This window comes from Pogona vitticeps, chromosome 1 (assembly GCF_051106095.1).
Source record: "Pogona vitticeps strain Pit_001003342236 chromosome 1, PviZW2.1, whole genome shotgun sequence".
Lineage (NCBI taxonomy): Eukaryota > Metazoa > Chordata > Lepidosauria > Squamata > Agamidae > Pogona > Pogona vitticeps.
This window is the reverse complement of record NC_135783.1, coordinates 338,211,861-338,226,858: the sequence shown is the minus strand read 5'-3', so window position 1 is coordinate 338,226,858 and position 14,998 is coordinate 338,211,861. Positions and strand designations below refer to the sequence as shown.

Sequence of the window (14,998 nt, the reverse complement as noted above, 5' to 3'; positions counted from 1 at the left end):
GAGAGGGAGAGAGACAGAGACAGAGACAGAGAGAGAGATGCATGCAGAGTAAACTGTAAGGGAATAAATACAAAGATTATGTTCAGCCAACATGATTATGCAATGAGACATGTGCCCAATTATGCACTAGGTGTGCACCTAGTAATATGCCAAACCTCTTTACAATTAGTGGCAGTTTGCTGCAGTGAGTTAGATGGTTTCACTTTCAGACCCATAAATCATCTACAGCAGTGGTCCCCAACCTTGGGCCTCCAGATGTTCTTGGACTACAACTCCCAGAAACCTTCACCACTACCTCTGCTGGCCAGGATTTCTGGGAGTTGAAGTCCAAGAACATCTGGAGGCCCAAGGTTGAAGACCACTGATCTACAGGATTCTGGCAATCAAAGTTTTTGAGTGTGGTACACTAACAAAGGTATACTCCCCAGCACAAGCTCATCCTGGAAAGCTGAAAATATATTCAGCAGGATTTGATGAGATGCACCAAAGATTCAATTTGAGATATACAGTATTAAGGATAGAAAACTATTGTCAACAGCTGGGTGTGAAAGAATAAAGTAAATGAGTCATTTACACAAAGGAATGGAAACAAAGCAGCTGTATGTTTTGAGGGCTTCTTGAGATTGTCAGCACCACATTAATGTCCACGTAAGAGATGGAGGTGGAATCTCCTTGCCACAGGAGAATAATTTATTTTTTTTAATACAAATGGCTTAGCATTGCTGGAGGAAGGGTGCATTACAGGGGCTTGCTAGTTATAGAAGGGATAACTGGGCAACCATTATAGGTAAAAGGAAAATAGAAAAAGAAAAGAAAAAAAACATGGTGGCACCTTAAAGACTAACTTACATATTTTTTTACTGTGGGTTTTTGTGGACAAGTCCACTTCATCATATACAAGAGTCTACTAGTACTTTTGTTCGTCCCTATTTATAGTAAAGGCATCATTCAGAATTTTAAGCTGGATGGATAGCCCAGTGGTTTAGGTATCTGGCTGCAGAGCTGGAGGTTGGGAGTTCAGTTCCCCACTGTACTTTCTGTGTGTAGCATCAGCCTGTCCTGGGCACCACCAGAATAAGAAAATAGTAAACCAATTCTAAATATCCTCTACTTAGAAAACCCTGAAAAGGTTTGCCATAAGCCAGAATTAACTTGACAACACATGAGGAATATTATTATTGAGAATCTTATCTTGCAGACAGCCATTAGTCTAGAAGAACTAGAAGGAAGTAGGGGACCAAAATAAAATCTTAGATTGTCTATGCAGAGAATCAGAAGTAGGAAAAGGTTTCTCTTTTGACTGCAACTCCGAGAGCACCCCTAAATTCTGGAAGCTGCAATGCAAGAAAGAGAAAGTATCCCTTCTAATTAAGAAAATACAAAAGAAGCTTCAGTTTGGGGAGGGAAAACCATTAACAGGAACAGCAGAAGGAGAAAGAGGAAAGGAAATTACAAATGATGCCCAAAAAAAGCAAAAGGAAGAAAAATAGAACAAAACCAACAGCATCAAAAGTGACAACAGCGCTGATGACAGCAAGCTTGGAAAGGGGGCTACTGAGTGGAAAGTGGGGCTACCAAACTAACAGGCAGCTCTGCAGTAGCAGATCTCAGCTGCTTTTTCAGTCAAAGTCACACTAATGGAATGACTTGGGTGCCACATAAGTCTGCCAACCTCAGTATTAATGTAGCTCAGGTCAACGTTACACATTAGAGACAACCATTATGTGAATTATGCAAATAAACACAACAAACACCAGTGGATAATGTGTCATGTATGTCAACCACTACTGTAAGCAGCAGTTTGATTCAACTGAAACCACTAGTCTTTCTTCCAATTGTTAGGGCTTTAAGAAAATCATAATGCATGTGCTACATTGATTAGCAAATCTCCACAGATTAAAACATATTTTGTAGCTGGCTTAGGACTTGGTTGGGAGATGATATTGAATTTTGCTCTTAAAGCAAATAAGAATCTGTGTACCCGCCAAAGTAAGGCACTGTCTGTTCCCGTGGTTACACTCCTTTTTAAATTTAATTGTATGTGGTAATCTTCATAACATCCTGGGGCTTAATACCTATCATCTTTGTAAACAACTCTTCCAGAGCTATAAATTAATGCCACAGGAAACTCAACTACAAGGACTTGAATTTTACCTCCTGTTCACTGCTGTTATATTTATTAAATTAATGATGTCAATAAATAGTTCACACCAAGGTGTGAAAGCAAATGCATTTTCACAAGTTTCATGGCCTTGTATATTCTGATGAACGATATACGCTACGAATTTTTCTTGTGTATGAGAAAACCTTGCTTTTCTACAAATGTATATTAATGGACCAGGATGGGAACTGTTTCTAATTTATGGCAGCCTCAGTTCATACTTCTTATGTGTTTCCACCCTCCTCTTCACTACTTTTTATGGCACAATGATCCTCAGGTAGACAAGGAAGAATCTATCATAATGCTATCGTGATTAAGACCTGAATCCATCTAATATATAAGTAAATAATGAGCATGCGTTAAAACAGAGAAACGCCCCTCATCTTTTAATATTCCCATTTGTGAACACATAAAGCTTGGTTCAAAGGGGGCTGTTGACTTGCCTAAATCATTTTGAACAGACTAGGTATTCATTATTTCTTCTCCTTGTTCGAATTCATAACATGCTTCATTTGCTCCCCTGCCATTATTTATAGTTGTCAGGAAAGAGCAATTGTTATTTTAATACACTTCAACAGCATGAAACAGCTGGTGTCCTGTGGTGAGTACAGACATTTTCCAAAGTCAAAAGGTAAGTGTCTTTCCAGAGCATGAAGTATCTAGTGACAAACAACCGGTCACTTTCCTTACTCTAATCACAAAAGTATAATACTGTAGTGCTTTATTATTAATAAGGCCCTTTTGAAGAGAAGTTCTTCTGGATAAATTCAGGGAGATTAAAACTATCAGTTGCTACTCATCATAATGATTATTTGCTACCCACAGAATCAGAGGCAATGTGCTTCAGAATGCTAGCTGCAGTTAAAAGAATAGGGACGGAAGTCTACTTGAGCATACCAGGGAAGTTTGGCTGGCCACTGTGTTGGTCTTCAGACTGATTCACTGCAGTTCTTCTTCTACTCTTAGGAACACATGTAAACGGACTGTCAAATAATCCATGAGAAATCACAATGAAGACTGCTCATCCTCCAGAGAACTGCTGCAGAACCTGATGATATGGATTTTGGAGGAAATCTCTATAATGTGAAAGGCTTCAGACTCCCCAAAAAAGCCTTCTTGGGTATTTGATATACCGTATTTTTCGCACTATAAGACGCACTTTTTCCCCACAAAACAGGGGGGTGGAAAGTCTGTGTGTCTTATGGAGTGAAGAAAACAGATTATTTTTTCCTGTTTTCTTCTCCTAAAAATTTGGTGCGTCTTATGGAGAGGTGCGTCTTATGGAGCAAAAAATACGGGGTAATTCACAACTGGTGCATAAATAAGAAAAAAAAATTGACAGTCTCGCTGTCCATTATGTTCTGCACAGGGTACGTCTCAGGAAACTACAGGATCACTAATGTTTTGCAGCATCACAGAGCTTAGTCCTTGCCAGCCAGTTTTTCTGCCTAGAAACGGAGGGATTTCCCCCTCATTTATGAACCAGCTGTGAGTTATATCAGACACCTGAGGTTGCTTTTGGGGTAGGGCTAAAGATCCCAGAATTTTAGCTGGACCAACTCCAGAAGATTTCTGGGTTTTATCGCTAAAAATATAAAAATCCTGTTCCTACTCAGAAGGTTACTGGCATGTGTTAATTAACATATTTTTCCATGTATAAGACTATACTTTTGTCTAAAATCCTTAGACTAAAAATTGAGGGTCATCTTATACACGGAAGAAAGCTGAGGATAAAACAAGTGGAGGGGAAAGCAGGGATCAAGGTGATCCTGCAGGGCTTTGATCCCTGCTTTCCCCTCTACTTGCTAAGCCTTAGCAAAAGGAAAGCAGGGATCAAAGTGCTACAGGATCGCTTTGATCCCTTCTTTCCCCTCTGCTTGCTAAGTCCCATGGGCTTAGCAAAAGGAGGGAGGAAGGATCAAAGCAATCCCGTGGCTGTATAAGAGGGAAAGGGATCAAAATAATTGTGCAGTCGTGGAATTGCTTTGATCCCTCTCCCCCTCCTTTTGCTAAGACATGTGGGGCTTAGCACAAAGGGAGAAAGCATGGATCAAATCCATCCTGCAGCACTTTGATCCTTTTTACCCTACATTTGCTAAGCCCCACTTCGATTTCTTAATTTTGGGTTAGAAATGTGGGGGGTGTCTTATACATAGGGGTGTCTTATACACGGAAAAATATGGTAGTTCTGTAACTTTTCTGTGTATCCCTTACAAACCACCTAAATTGTCAGCTAGTAATAGTGTATCTGCATCTCAGATGTTGCTAATAAAATTGCCACTGGCAATGATATTATTATTATTTAAATCAGCAAGCACTTCTCTAAAAATGTTCAGAAAATACAAAATGAAAAGCAGCAGTGACAGTAAACATGCTTGTTCTACTTTTCTCCATACCTCTATATCTTCCATCACCTCATCTTCAGTTTCCACTGTAACTTTTGCAACCAAAATAGGTTGCCAATTATATGAACATCTCTTGGATACAGTCATCCTTTGTTTGCCAACAACTGCATCAGTTTGCTGTGTTGGACTTTGCTTAAGGCTTTCTTACAGTAATTAATCAGGGCATATTCATTCATGTCATCTCCCCCAAGTCTGTGCGCAAAATGGTGTTTCCCTGGTTCCAAAATCTCATCTGAGCACAAAACTCTGGTTTCAGGATAACTGACAATTAACTGAAGATTAAGGATTGGAAAAAGTAATCCCCAATAATGAAATTACTCTGTTAGCATAATATTATAGCTCTCATTATCCAAACAACAAATATATGATCAAGCTAAGCCCCAGCATACAGAAAGTTCAGATGCACCCCAGAAGAGCCTGCAAATAAGTCATTCATCTTGCTTCTTTTGCAATGCATTTACTCCCAAAGGTGGAAAATTTCTTTCATCACTGTAACAGCCTCCTATGGGAAACCTGCTTTTTGTTACAAACAGAGAATGGTTTGCAGGCATATGAATAAGAAAAGTTCAACTGCTGAGGCTAAGAAATGTGTAGCCTAAGGCAATGTCTAGATGAGGGAACAAACCACAGGTAAATTGCTGAGAGGAAGAGCAGAATATAAAGAAACCTAGTATCAGAATCTTTGTTGGTCACTTCACCTCTGAGCTTGGAAAGTGACCTGCTGGGTTGCTGCTTTCGGAATTCCACAACTACCATGGCTCCTGGCCACGTTGCGTGCGAAATTTTGGATGTTTTAGTCCAGAAATTACTTTTTCAAGCTCCACTCCAAATTTCTTCTGCACTATTAAAAAACATCAGACATACAAAAATAAAAACTGTTTGAACATTTTAACATATCTTACACTGCAATGGCACTTACTAAAATACAGTGGTGCCTCGCATAGCGAGGTTAATTCGTTCCGGATTAACCTTCGCTATGCGAAAACATCGCTGTACGGATCAAAAAAAGCCACTGGAACGCATTAAACATCGTTTAATGCGTTCCAAATGGTCAAAAACTCACTGTACAGCAATGTTTTCCGGGTCCGGCAGCCATTTTCGTGCCCTTGGTAAGCGAGGAGAGGGCGCGAAAACGCATTTCGGCCATAGCGAGACCGTGGATCAGCTGTTCAGCGGGTCCAAAATGGCCGCCGGAACAGCCGAAATGGCCACGCACAGCGTTTTCGCGCCCTCCCCTCGCTTACCAAGGGCGCGAAAACGCTGCCCGCGGCCATTTCGGCTGTTCCGGCGGCCATTTTGGACCCACCGAACAGCTGATCCGCGGGTCGCAAAGCAAAGGTCAGTAAGCGAAACGCTTACCGATCTTCGCTATGCGAATTTCGGCCATAGGGGCCGACGCGATGCCTTCGCATTAGCGATCCCGGAAAAGGGATCGCTATGCGAATTCATCGCTATACGAGGCGCTCGTAAAGCGAGGCACCACTGTATATTAAACATTTTTTTTAAAGCACCATCAGTTCATTCTGACCAGCCCCTACACCTGGAGACACAGATTTTGATATGTATTCTCGAAGGCTTTCACGGCCGGGATCCGATGGATGTTGTAGGTTTTTTCGTTTTTGGGGGGGGGGTGTATTTATTTATTTATTTATTTATTTATTTATTTATTTATTTATTTATTTATTTATTTATTTTTGGCTGTTTGGCCATGTTCTTAAGACTTTTCTTCCTAACGTTTCGCCAGTCTCTGTGGCCGTCATCTTCAGAGGACAGGAGTCAGAACTCTGTGCTCTGGTGCAGTTTGTGGGATAGTTGAGTATTTATAGCTGTGAGATCAGCTTTTTGTCCTGAGGTTGCCGGCCTTCTCCTCCTCCTCCTTCTCATGCCAATCCATCCTGCTGCCCAGAACAACAGTATCTGTACACGATAGCTGAAGAATACAGCTCTGTCATCTTACTTCAGTTCCTGCTTGCATGCTGAGTGAGGCACATAAACAGGCAGTGATAGCAATAATACCTTGGTTTTTCCAAGATTTGACAGCGGGGTCATCTATGCCTAACCTTGACATCAGCCTGGTTCATAGACAAAGCAGCAGGGTGGATAAAAATGACTAACAGAAGGGCCGCTCCTGAAGATCTTAAGACCTAAGAAGGCTCATTTGAGGAGATACAACCCTTCATATAGCCAGGACCTAAATCATATATGCCTTTATGAATCATAACCAGCACTTCAAAGTGGGCTTGGAAACAGTTTGAAGCATTATTAACTTAATCCAGAGAAGACAGAGGTGCTCCTGGTCATTAAAAAGGAAAATCAAATAATAGCGCTGCAGCCTGTGCTGGATGGGCTTACACTCCCTCTGAAAACACAGGCGTGAAGCTTGAGGGTGCTCATGGCTTTGCCCCTGAGCCTTAGTTACATCCTGGCTGGATTGCTATAACACATTCTACATGGGGCTACCTCTGGAGAGTGTTCAGAAATTTCACAGGTCAAAAATGCTCCAGTCAGATTGTAAACTAGGGCTTTCCCTAAGTGACTGGTTGTCTGGGCGGGGGTTTTAAATGGAGTTTTGTGCCTTGTTGCTTTGAATCTGTTTGGCGTTGATTTTGTTTACTATTTTTAGTATGGTACTGTTTGATTCTTTTTAATATTCATATACTTACTGTCTTTATCTTGTAAATATTGTCTTTTCATAATATAAGCTACCTCGGGTCCTTTTAAAGGAAAAAGGCAGAGTAAAAATATTTTAAGTAAATAAATAACAGAGAATTGGATTTTTCCCAAAAGTAACTCTGACCAACAGTCTGCTGCAGCATTTTGCACTATAGTCAATGTTTCTGAACACTCTTCAAAGGCAGCCCACATTAAATAATCCAAGCAATTAAAAGTCACTTAACATGCTTTTCCTTACTGGTTCCATTTTCCTTCTGTCTATTTCAAGGAGCAGCTCTGTAAATCCCATAAACACCAGAGATTATTTGTTTGTCGATGAATGCATAAGCTTTGCATTATTGTTGTTATGTGTCATCAAGGCACCTCCAATTTACGGTGACCCAATGAATGAGTAATCTCCAAAATGTCCTGTCCTCAGCTGCCCTGCTGAGCTCTTGTAAACTCAAGCCTATGGTTTCCTTAGAGTCAGCCCATCTCGCACTTGGTCTTCATTTTTTTTCTGCTGCCTTCCACCTTTCCCCGCATTATTGACTATTCCAGAGAATCTTGCCTTCTCATGATGTGTCCAAAGTAGGATAGCCTCAGTTTCAACATTTTTGCCTCCAGAGATAGCTCAGGCTTGATTTGATCTAGGACCCACTTGTCCATCTTTCTAGAATTCCAGGGTATTCCAGCCGCCTAGAGTGGTCTTTTAGAGGGTATAAATCAAATTAGACAGACAGACAGACAGACAGACAGACAGACAGACAGACAGACAGACAGACAGACAGACAGATAAAGTTCTCCTCCACAAGATATTTCAAATGAATCTTTTTTTCCCATTAGCCTTCTTAACTGTCGAGCTTTCACATCCATACATGGTGATCAGAAATACAAGAGTGTGGATAGTCTTGGTCTTGATCTCAAATGACACATCCATACACTTGATGATCTTTTCTAATTCCTTCATTGCTGCCCTTCCTAGTCCCATACTTCTTCTGATTTCTTGGCTGCATTCTCCATTAAGACTGATTATTGAACCAAGATGTACTTTTGTATATCTTTCTCTAACTACAGTATTAAAATTGCTTTATCGTCAGTGTTGTGCAGTTTTTCTATAGCCCTGATTGTTTTTTCTTAACATTCAACTGCAATCTGAATTATCTGGTATCAAATAATATTAGAAATGGTATAGAAATGGTGCGGAGGGGTGAAGCAAGCTTTATGTAACCTACATTTACCTCTCAAAACTAGGCCCAACATACTTAGGAAGGAGATGCATTTAGCTTATATTTAATTCATGAACGCTAATGTAACTGTAATGTTTGGCAATCTCCAATGTGCCAACGAAAGTGCTTTAAAGCATCCTGGAGCGGCACAGCAGTTGTGCTAACAAGACCAAACTGACATCCATGGCATGGAAAGAACATTTATCTTCCCAGCAGCAACCTGCAGGTGCAGCAGCATTGTTCTACTGGTGACAAAATACTGGCAGTTTAATTAAAATGTTCAGTGTTATGCAAATGCTACAACACATAAATATAAATTTTTAAAGCAACAAGGGCATGCCAGAATTTGCTGAGCTTTAGTAAACAGCAGCAGCTACAACAGTGTCCAAAAATGACTTAAGAACAATAATACTAATATGCCTGGACAGCACAACTTGCACTTTATATAAAGAATTATGTAGGAACTTTAGTTTTGAATGGTTCATGCTGTTAATTATTTTGCAAGAGCAATCTCAAGGCTCATGTGATGGAACAGAAGCTCCCCTCCAGATTTTAAGAAACATGCAACTGTAGGAGGGAAGACCTGATGCCAGGCTGCTGAAAAAGTTTGCACCTTCTATGGTAACCTGACTTTAGGTGGGGAGAGGTAAGTTGAAAGAGAGGGAGGGAAGAGATCCCATCAATGGTACTCTGACGTCTCGAGAAGAGAGGAGAGAATCTAATGCAGAGTTCCCCAACCCCTGGTCTGGGGCCCAGTACTGGGCCGTGGCCTTGGCAGGACCAGGCTGTGGAGACAGATCTCCCACCCCCCGCATGCACAGATGCACACATGCCCCCATGCACATCCCCACATGCATGTGTGGACACATGCATGCCCCACATGCACACCCGTATGCACACACCTCACATATATACACACACACACGCCCCCTGCATGCCCGCATGGACACCTCCGTACGCATGCCCCCGCCCCCCACGCACACAGACATGACATACACATGCATACACACACAAACACACACACACACACACACACACACACACACACACACACACACACACACACTAAACCAGTCCGCGGTGCCAAAAAAGGTTGAGGTCCACTGATCTAATGGATTCACCTCATCAAGGGGCGAACATTCAGACGAGATCTAGAGGGAGGCTGGCCAAAATGCTATCCTCATAACATTGTTGGACTGCAACACTCAGGATTGACTAGGGTGGCAAACAGGTGATTCAATAATTTCTGTAGGATCACAGTTTGCCTGTTCTAAAATATATTCCCTTCCACTGTTGTAATGGGAGGGAAGTTTTTTAAAAAGGAGGAAAAAAAGGCCTTTCTGAGGAAGATGGACAGAAGTCCCATGTAACTTTCACCTCGCACCTCACCCAAAACAAGCTTGGATAGGTTCATCTCAACAATATCAAATAAAATAGCCTTTTGGCTTCTTCCCATTTTGATGTATCATCGCTATGCAAAACAGAGCCAGTGCTGACTAGAACAATCTGGTACCTTCCCAATGTTCTGGACTAGAACTATACCATCTGCAAGTTATACTGGGTCATATTCTGACACATCTGGAATGCATGGGGTTGGAATGGCAAAGGACCTTTCATACAACGGCAACCAGACTGTGAAGTTCGCCTTTGATTGGACCCTCCACTTTTCTTTATTTGGTCCTGGTCAATATTGTGTGCTCCCTCCCCAGTTGGTCATTCAGAGTTCCTGATTTAGGCTCCAATTTCCCTTAAATTTTGTGGATCTTCTGGAAGAGAACTCTTTGTTTCCCCTTTTCTTTCTTCTCTATTCCTTTGTACTGGCTATTGTAATAATGCTCTTTGTCTCTACATGAAAGGCTTACATCCAAGAAAGTATGTCCGATAGCAGAGCTCTGCATGTAAACAGTCAGGGAGAAAGTCACAGCCAGCCTGTGGGCCGTACACTGCATAGACCAAATTTAGAAGAAGGAAAATAAGAGAGGGCTTGTTTCGCTTTTTTAAAAGAAACTGCTACCTGAGGGCATCTCAGTGAAGTTAATCAATGACAAAATAAGCTCCATACTCATGAAGAACAACAGGAAGAGGTGAAGGAATAGTTCAGTGTAATAATGCATTTCCAATCTTTACAGCTGGCTTCATGTTTCTCAAGTGAAAATGCATTTAATCTGGATTCTGGTAACAAGTTTTTTCCCCCCTCGCTAAAGGCATTGTTGATGTATCTGTGAAGAAATGTAGGATAACAACAAGAAAGAACACAGTGGGAAGAGCGGGGCCAGAATAAATTGTATTCTTGGGTTTGTAGCTGTTTTTCTGTTATATAAAGGCGCACAAATAAAATACTGGGGGGAAATCACCACATTATACCAAACAGCACTGTGTTACAGAAATTGATCAAAAGACAAGGAATTAAAATGAGTATTAAAAAGCTTTAAATACATTGTTAAATGCTGATTCTTTAGAAAGTGCACTCCACCATCATGTTGCTTAAGAAAGGGGCCTATTTTATGTATTACTAGATCTCCCCACCTTAACACGCAGTCCAGATCATTTCATCTAAAGATCTCAGGAATTATTATAAGAAAGCATTTCACAGGCACATGGAAATAGCCACATGTCCCTACCCTGCAACACCTGCTTCTCCTTCTCTTAAAAGCATCAAAAGGCCCACCAACCATTGAAAGCAACAAAGCCACAAGGAGGGTTCACTCTGATTAGAGCATTGCCTATCAATCAAAAAAACGGGATATAAATCTAAAAGCACAAACTCTGGTAGCCATCTAGTTCCCAGCAGAGACTAAACTCATTAGTTGAGCACTGGATGACAAGGGAAAACCCATCAGAGAGCTTGGGACCAGTATGCACATTTCCTGCAATCTGTTGCTAATAGCTTCTTAGCCTGTTAATTATCCTTGAGACACGCTGTCTCTCATTTGTGCAGTATATGCACTTGTTCAACATGGGGGAGGGGGCAAGTTGTATTCAGTTTGACGAATTAAAACTCACAGATTGTGACCATGTTGATTTAGAAAAGCAGCAAACGTTCATCTTCTGTAATCATGACAGAAGGCAAAAGTCACCATTCAAAACACTGGGAATTTAATCCATTCATTTCAGTTATACAATTGAAATTATAATATTAATAAAGGTATACATAAGAAATGCAGCCATTAAAAATGATCTGCAGCCAATATGAAAAGAAGATTCTACTAAAGTAATCCATTTTCCACCTGAGTGTCAGGGAAAAAAAAATCTGTAAAAGCCATATACAGTAGCTTAAAAGCTTGAGTAACTCAGAAATGTGAATATTGCAGGGTAATATAGGTACCATATTAGAATCCCAACAACCACAAATGGCTCAGGTTCTTTGTCTAGGAGAAATTTTGACTGCACTGTTCACTTAGCAGGCATATAGGAGAGAACCTTTTCCTATGTTGCTTCCACCCTGTGGAATGAATCCCTTTCAGTATTACCCTCAGTTCCCACTCTGCTTTTGACAAGGATGTGGAGATACTAAATTGCTCTAAATTGCTTTAAATTGTTTTTATTGATTTTTTGTGATCATTTTAATTGCTTTGATTACTGCAATTGTAAAAATTTTATTATTTCATCTGCTTTTTCATCTGTTTTTCCTCTGTTTATAATTTGTTTTTAATCGAATGGTTGTTGTGGGTTTTTCAGGCTCTTTGGCCGTGTTCTGAAGGTTGTTCTTCCTAACAGTTCGCCAGTCTCTGTGGCCGGCATCTTCAGAGGACAGCACTCTGTGCTCTGGTGTAGTTGGATTGGGAGTGGAGTATTTATGGCTGTGAGATGGGCTTTTGTCTTTTTCTGTAGATGGGTGATTAGTGTGTCTTGTTGTGGGTGTATTGTTGTGATAAGGAGGAGAGATTATCTGTCACTGTGCTTGATGGGTGTCATTAGCTGGTCTTTTGTGTGTAGTGATCACCAGTCCTTGTGGCTGGGTAGAGTTCGTTGACCTTTTGCATGCTGTACTTTTGAGAGCTGGGAGCCACGTTTTGCTGAGTTTCTAATTTTCCTCTTTTTTGTTGAAGTTCTGCTGGTGCTTCTGGATTTCAATGGCTTCCCTGTGCAGTCTGATGTAATGATTGCTGGTGTTGTCCAGTATTTCGGTATTTTGAAATAGAATTTCATGTCCAGTTTGTTTTAGGGCATGTTCAGCTACTGCAGATTTTTCTGGATGTTTTAGTCTGCAGTGTCTCTCATGTTCTTTGATTCTTGTGTGGATGCTTCGTTTTGTGGTTCCAATATATATCTGGCCACAACTGCAAGGTATCCGGTATATCTTGCAGTTGTGGCCAGGTATATATTGGAACCACAATACGAAGCATCTACTGGTATACCTTATGTTTTTAATCTGTTTAAGATTGGCTATTAGCTACCTTGAGGATTATTTTTAATGCAATAAAAATAAAATAAATTGCATAGATACAAACTAACCAATGACTAATGCTTTCAAAGAACGAATGGCAGCACCACACACCATGGCAATTTTTGTAAGCATTATGTCTGCATCCACAAATGCAATACATTCTCCAACTGTTTATATTAGTATTTTTTTAGATTCAATTTCTACTGTGATGTGAAAGAAACCACACAACTTCCTAGTTGCTTTCTGGGGGAGAGATTTCCACTCCTTTTTGCTTCAAATATACAAAAGATTCCATGGGGTATATCAAATACTGACCCTTCTTGGACGCACATCTTAGCATGGTGAAAGGGGTTTGAGTGTGTCAGTGAAGCAGAGAGCAATGCTGTCAGGACGTCTGACTCCATTAGGAGCCTTGGGTTCTTAGCAGAGTCATGCAAAGTGGATTGGTCACAGCAAATACAACAGACTAAGGAGCATCCACCCTCTTCAAGAGGAATGGTCCCATCAGCAAAAGAGAATCCACAGTTCCAGTAGCCCAGCAGCCACTGGGCAAGACAGGTAGCTAAAGAAGAAAACATAATGGTTTTCCTATAGGCAAAGGGGTCAGACAATGATGCATTTTATTTCTCTCTCTCCGTTCAATTCGTACACAGAAACTATCATGCAGAAAAGCTGGACTAGATTCAGATGAAAGTGGAAAAAATATCAGTAACTTCTTCATCATCTCCTCCATGGGCACAGGCCCTTGTTGAGGCAGAGAGGTTGAGAGCCATGCTGGTGGTAATACTGCTATCTGAAAGGTCTCCCAAGCCCAACAGGTTTCAGCTGAGAATCCAGACCAACTATGTCCACCAACCATCAATTACGATAAGGGAAAATAAACAGAAATCCATATTGGATTGGTGGTCATCACCCATGTCAACAAGAACCGCGTCAGATGCTATAGTCCAGTGACAAATGGGCTACAGGGCTCAGGAGACACTGTTGAGGAAGGACAGGGTACTGCAAACCTACCGGAACAATGTGCAGTACAGTAAATGCTGTGAGGGCTGCTGCTAGTTTCCTCCTTTGGCCAATAATCGGACAACATATCTGCTATAGCAAACCAGCCCACTCTCAGAGTGTTCCTACTTGCAACTTTTTGAGTCCCTGTCAGGGGCTACTATTTTTTTAGGTGCACATAGGATCAATTTTGGCTTGTTTCCAGCACGTGATCACTAAGAACAAACCAAAGTGGAGTTTCCTGCTTTTAATTTCACTGCTGGTTTTAATTTCCAAATATCATTAGTGGCTTAAAAAGACAGCTTAGCCACTTAATATTGAGAAACTGTGAAATTAAACATTGTCTTCATTCCTCTGCTCCTCCATGCAGTGGAGGGAGGAAGCACAGTTTTTCTTTATAACTAATTAGGGCAGCACGGATATGCTGTCCCTTTTAGCGAATAAAATGAAAGCTTCCTCCCAGAAACTTTCAGTGTCCACACCCCCTACCATACTCCAAAGCCTCACTGTGGATTGTGTATTTAAGGAATCCTTCCTGCTGATTTCAAAGACGTTCCCATGAACTGGTTTAAAGGGTAGCACCTCAAAAACAGAAAAAAAAATTGTGCATGCCAAGCACAGCTGTACTCCCAGAAGTGAGAATCACTCACTTCCAGTAAGAAGGTGAATATTTTTCCTTTGCTTTTTCTTTAAGTAGATGGACCATATAGGTACCTTGAGGTGCATATGCCAGGCGGACACAAAAATAGCACCCCACAGCATACAGGATTCCTACCTGATCTTAAATAACTCTATTTAGCCCACACCAGCTCCAAACGAGCCATTTAGCCAAGCCGTCAAACTGCACAACAGTTTGGCAGCTTGGCTAAATGGAGCCAGGAGCCAGGACATACTGTTATAAGGAGCCAGGTCATTCTGTTGTCAGCCATACAATATCCCCTTAGCATCCAAGGGAGCGAATGGAGGGAAACTTTGTTGTAATGATGTGGAGACACAGATTTTATGAACCATATAAGTGATGGCATTCATGTAGCTAATATCATATCAGAGGTTCTTTTCCATGAAATGCTATAAGTATTAGCATTTGGAATTAATGGGTTTCAAGAAAAATAGTTACCTGTAACTGGTTACGTTTGAGTACAATTAGGAGGCAAGAAAGTTA

General features: G+C 41.0%; 1 protein-coding gene across 4 annotated transcripts in view; it reads right to left on the bottom strand.

Annotated features, from left to right (window-relative positions):
- The window catches only part of WDR25 (WD repeat domain 25), a 111,305-nt gene that overhangs the window by 36,869 nt on the left and 59,438 nt on the right, over nt 1-14,998 (bottom strand). The window contains exon 1 of one of the 4 annotated variants that reach the window (XM_072986671.2): nt 5,265-5,781. The exons of the other annotated variants lie outside the window; for them this stretch is intronic. Within the exon in view, the coding sequence (XP_072842772.2) occupies nt 5,265-5,322 (58 nt within the window). The 5' untranslated portion in view covers nt 5,323-5,781. Of the gene's footprint in view, nt 1-5,264; nt 5,782-14,998 lie in introns of those variants that run through there. 4 annotated transcript variants of the gene reach the window in all.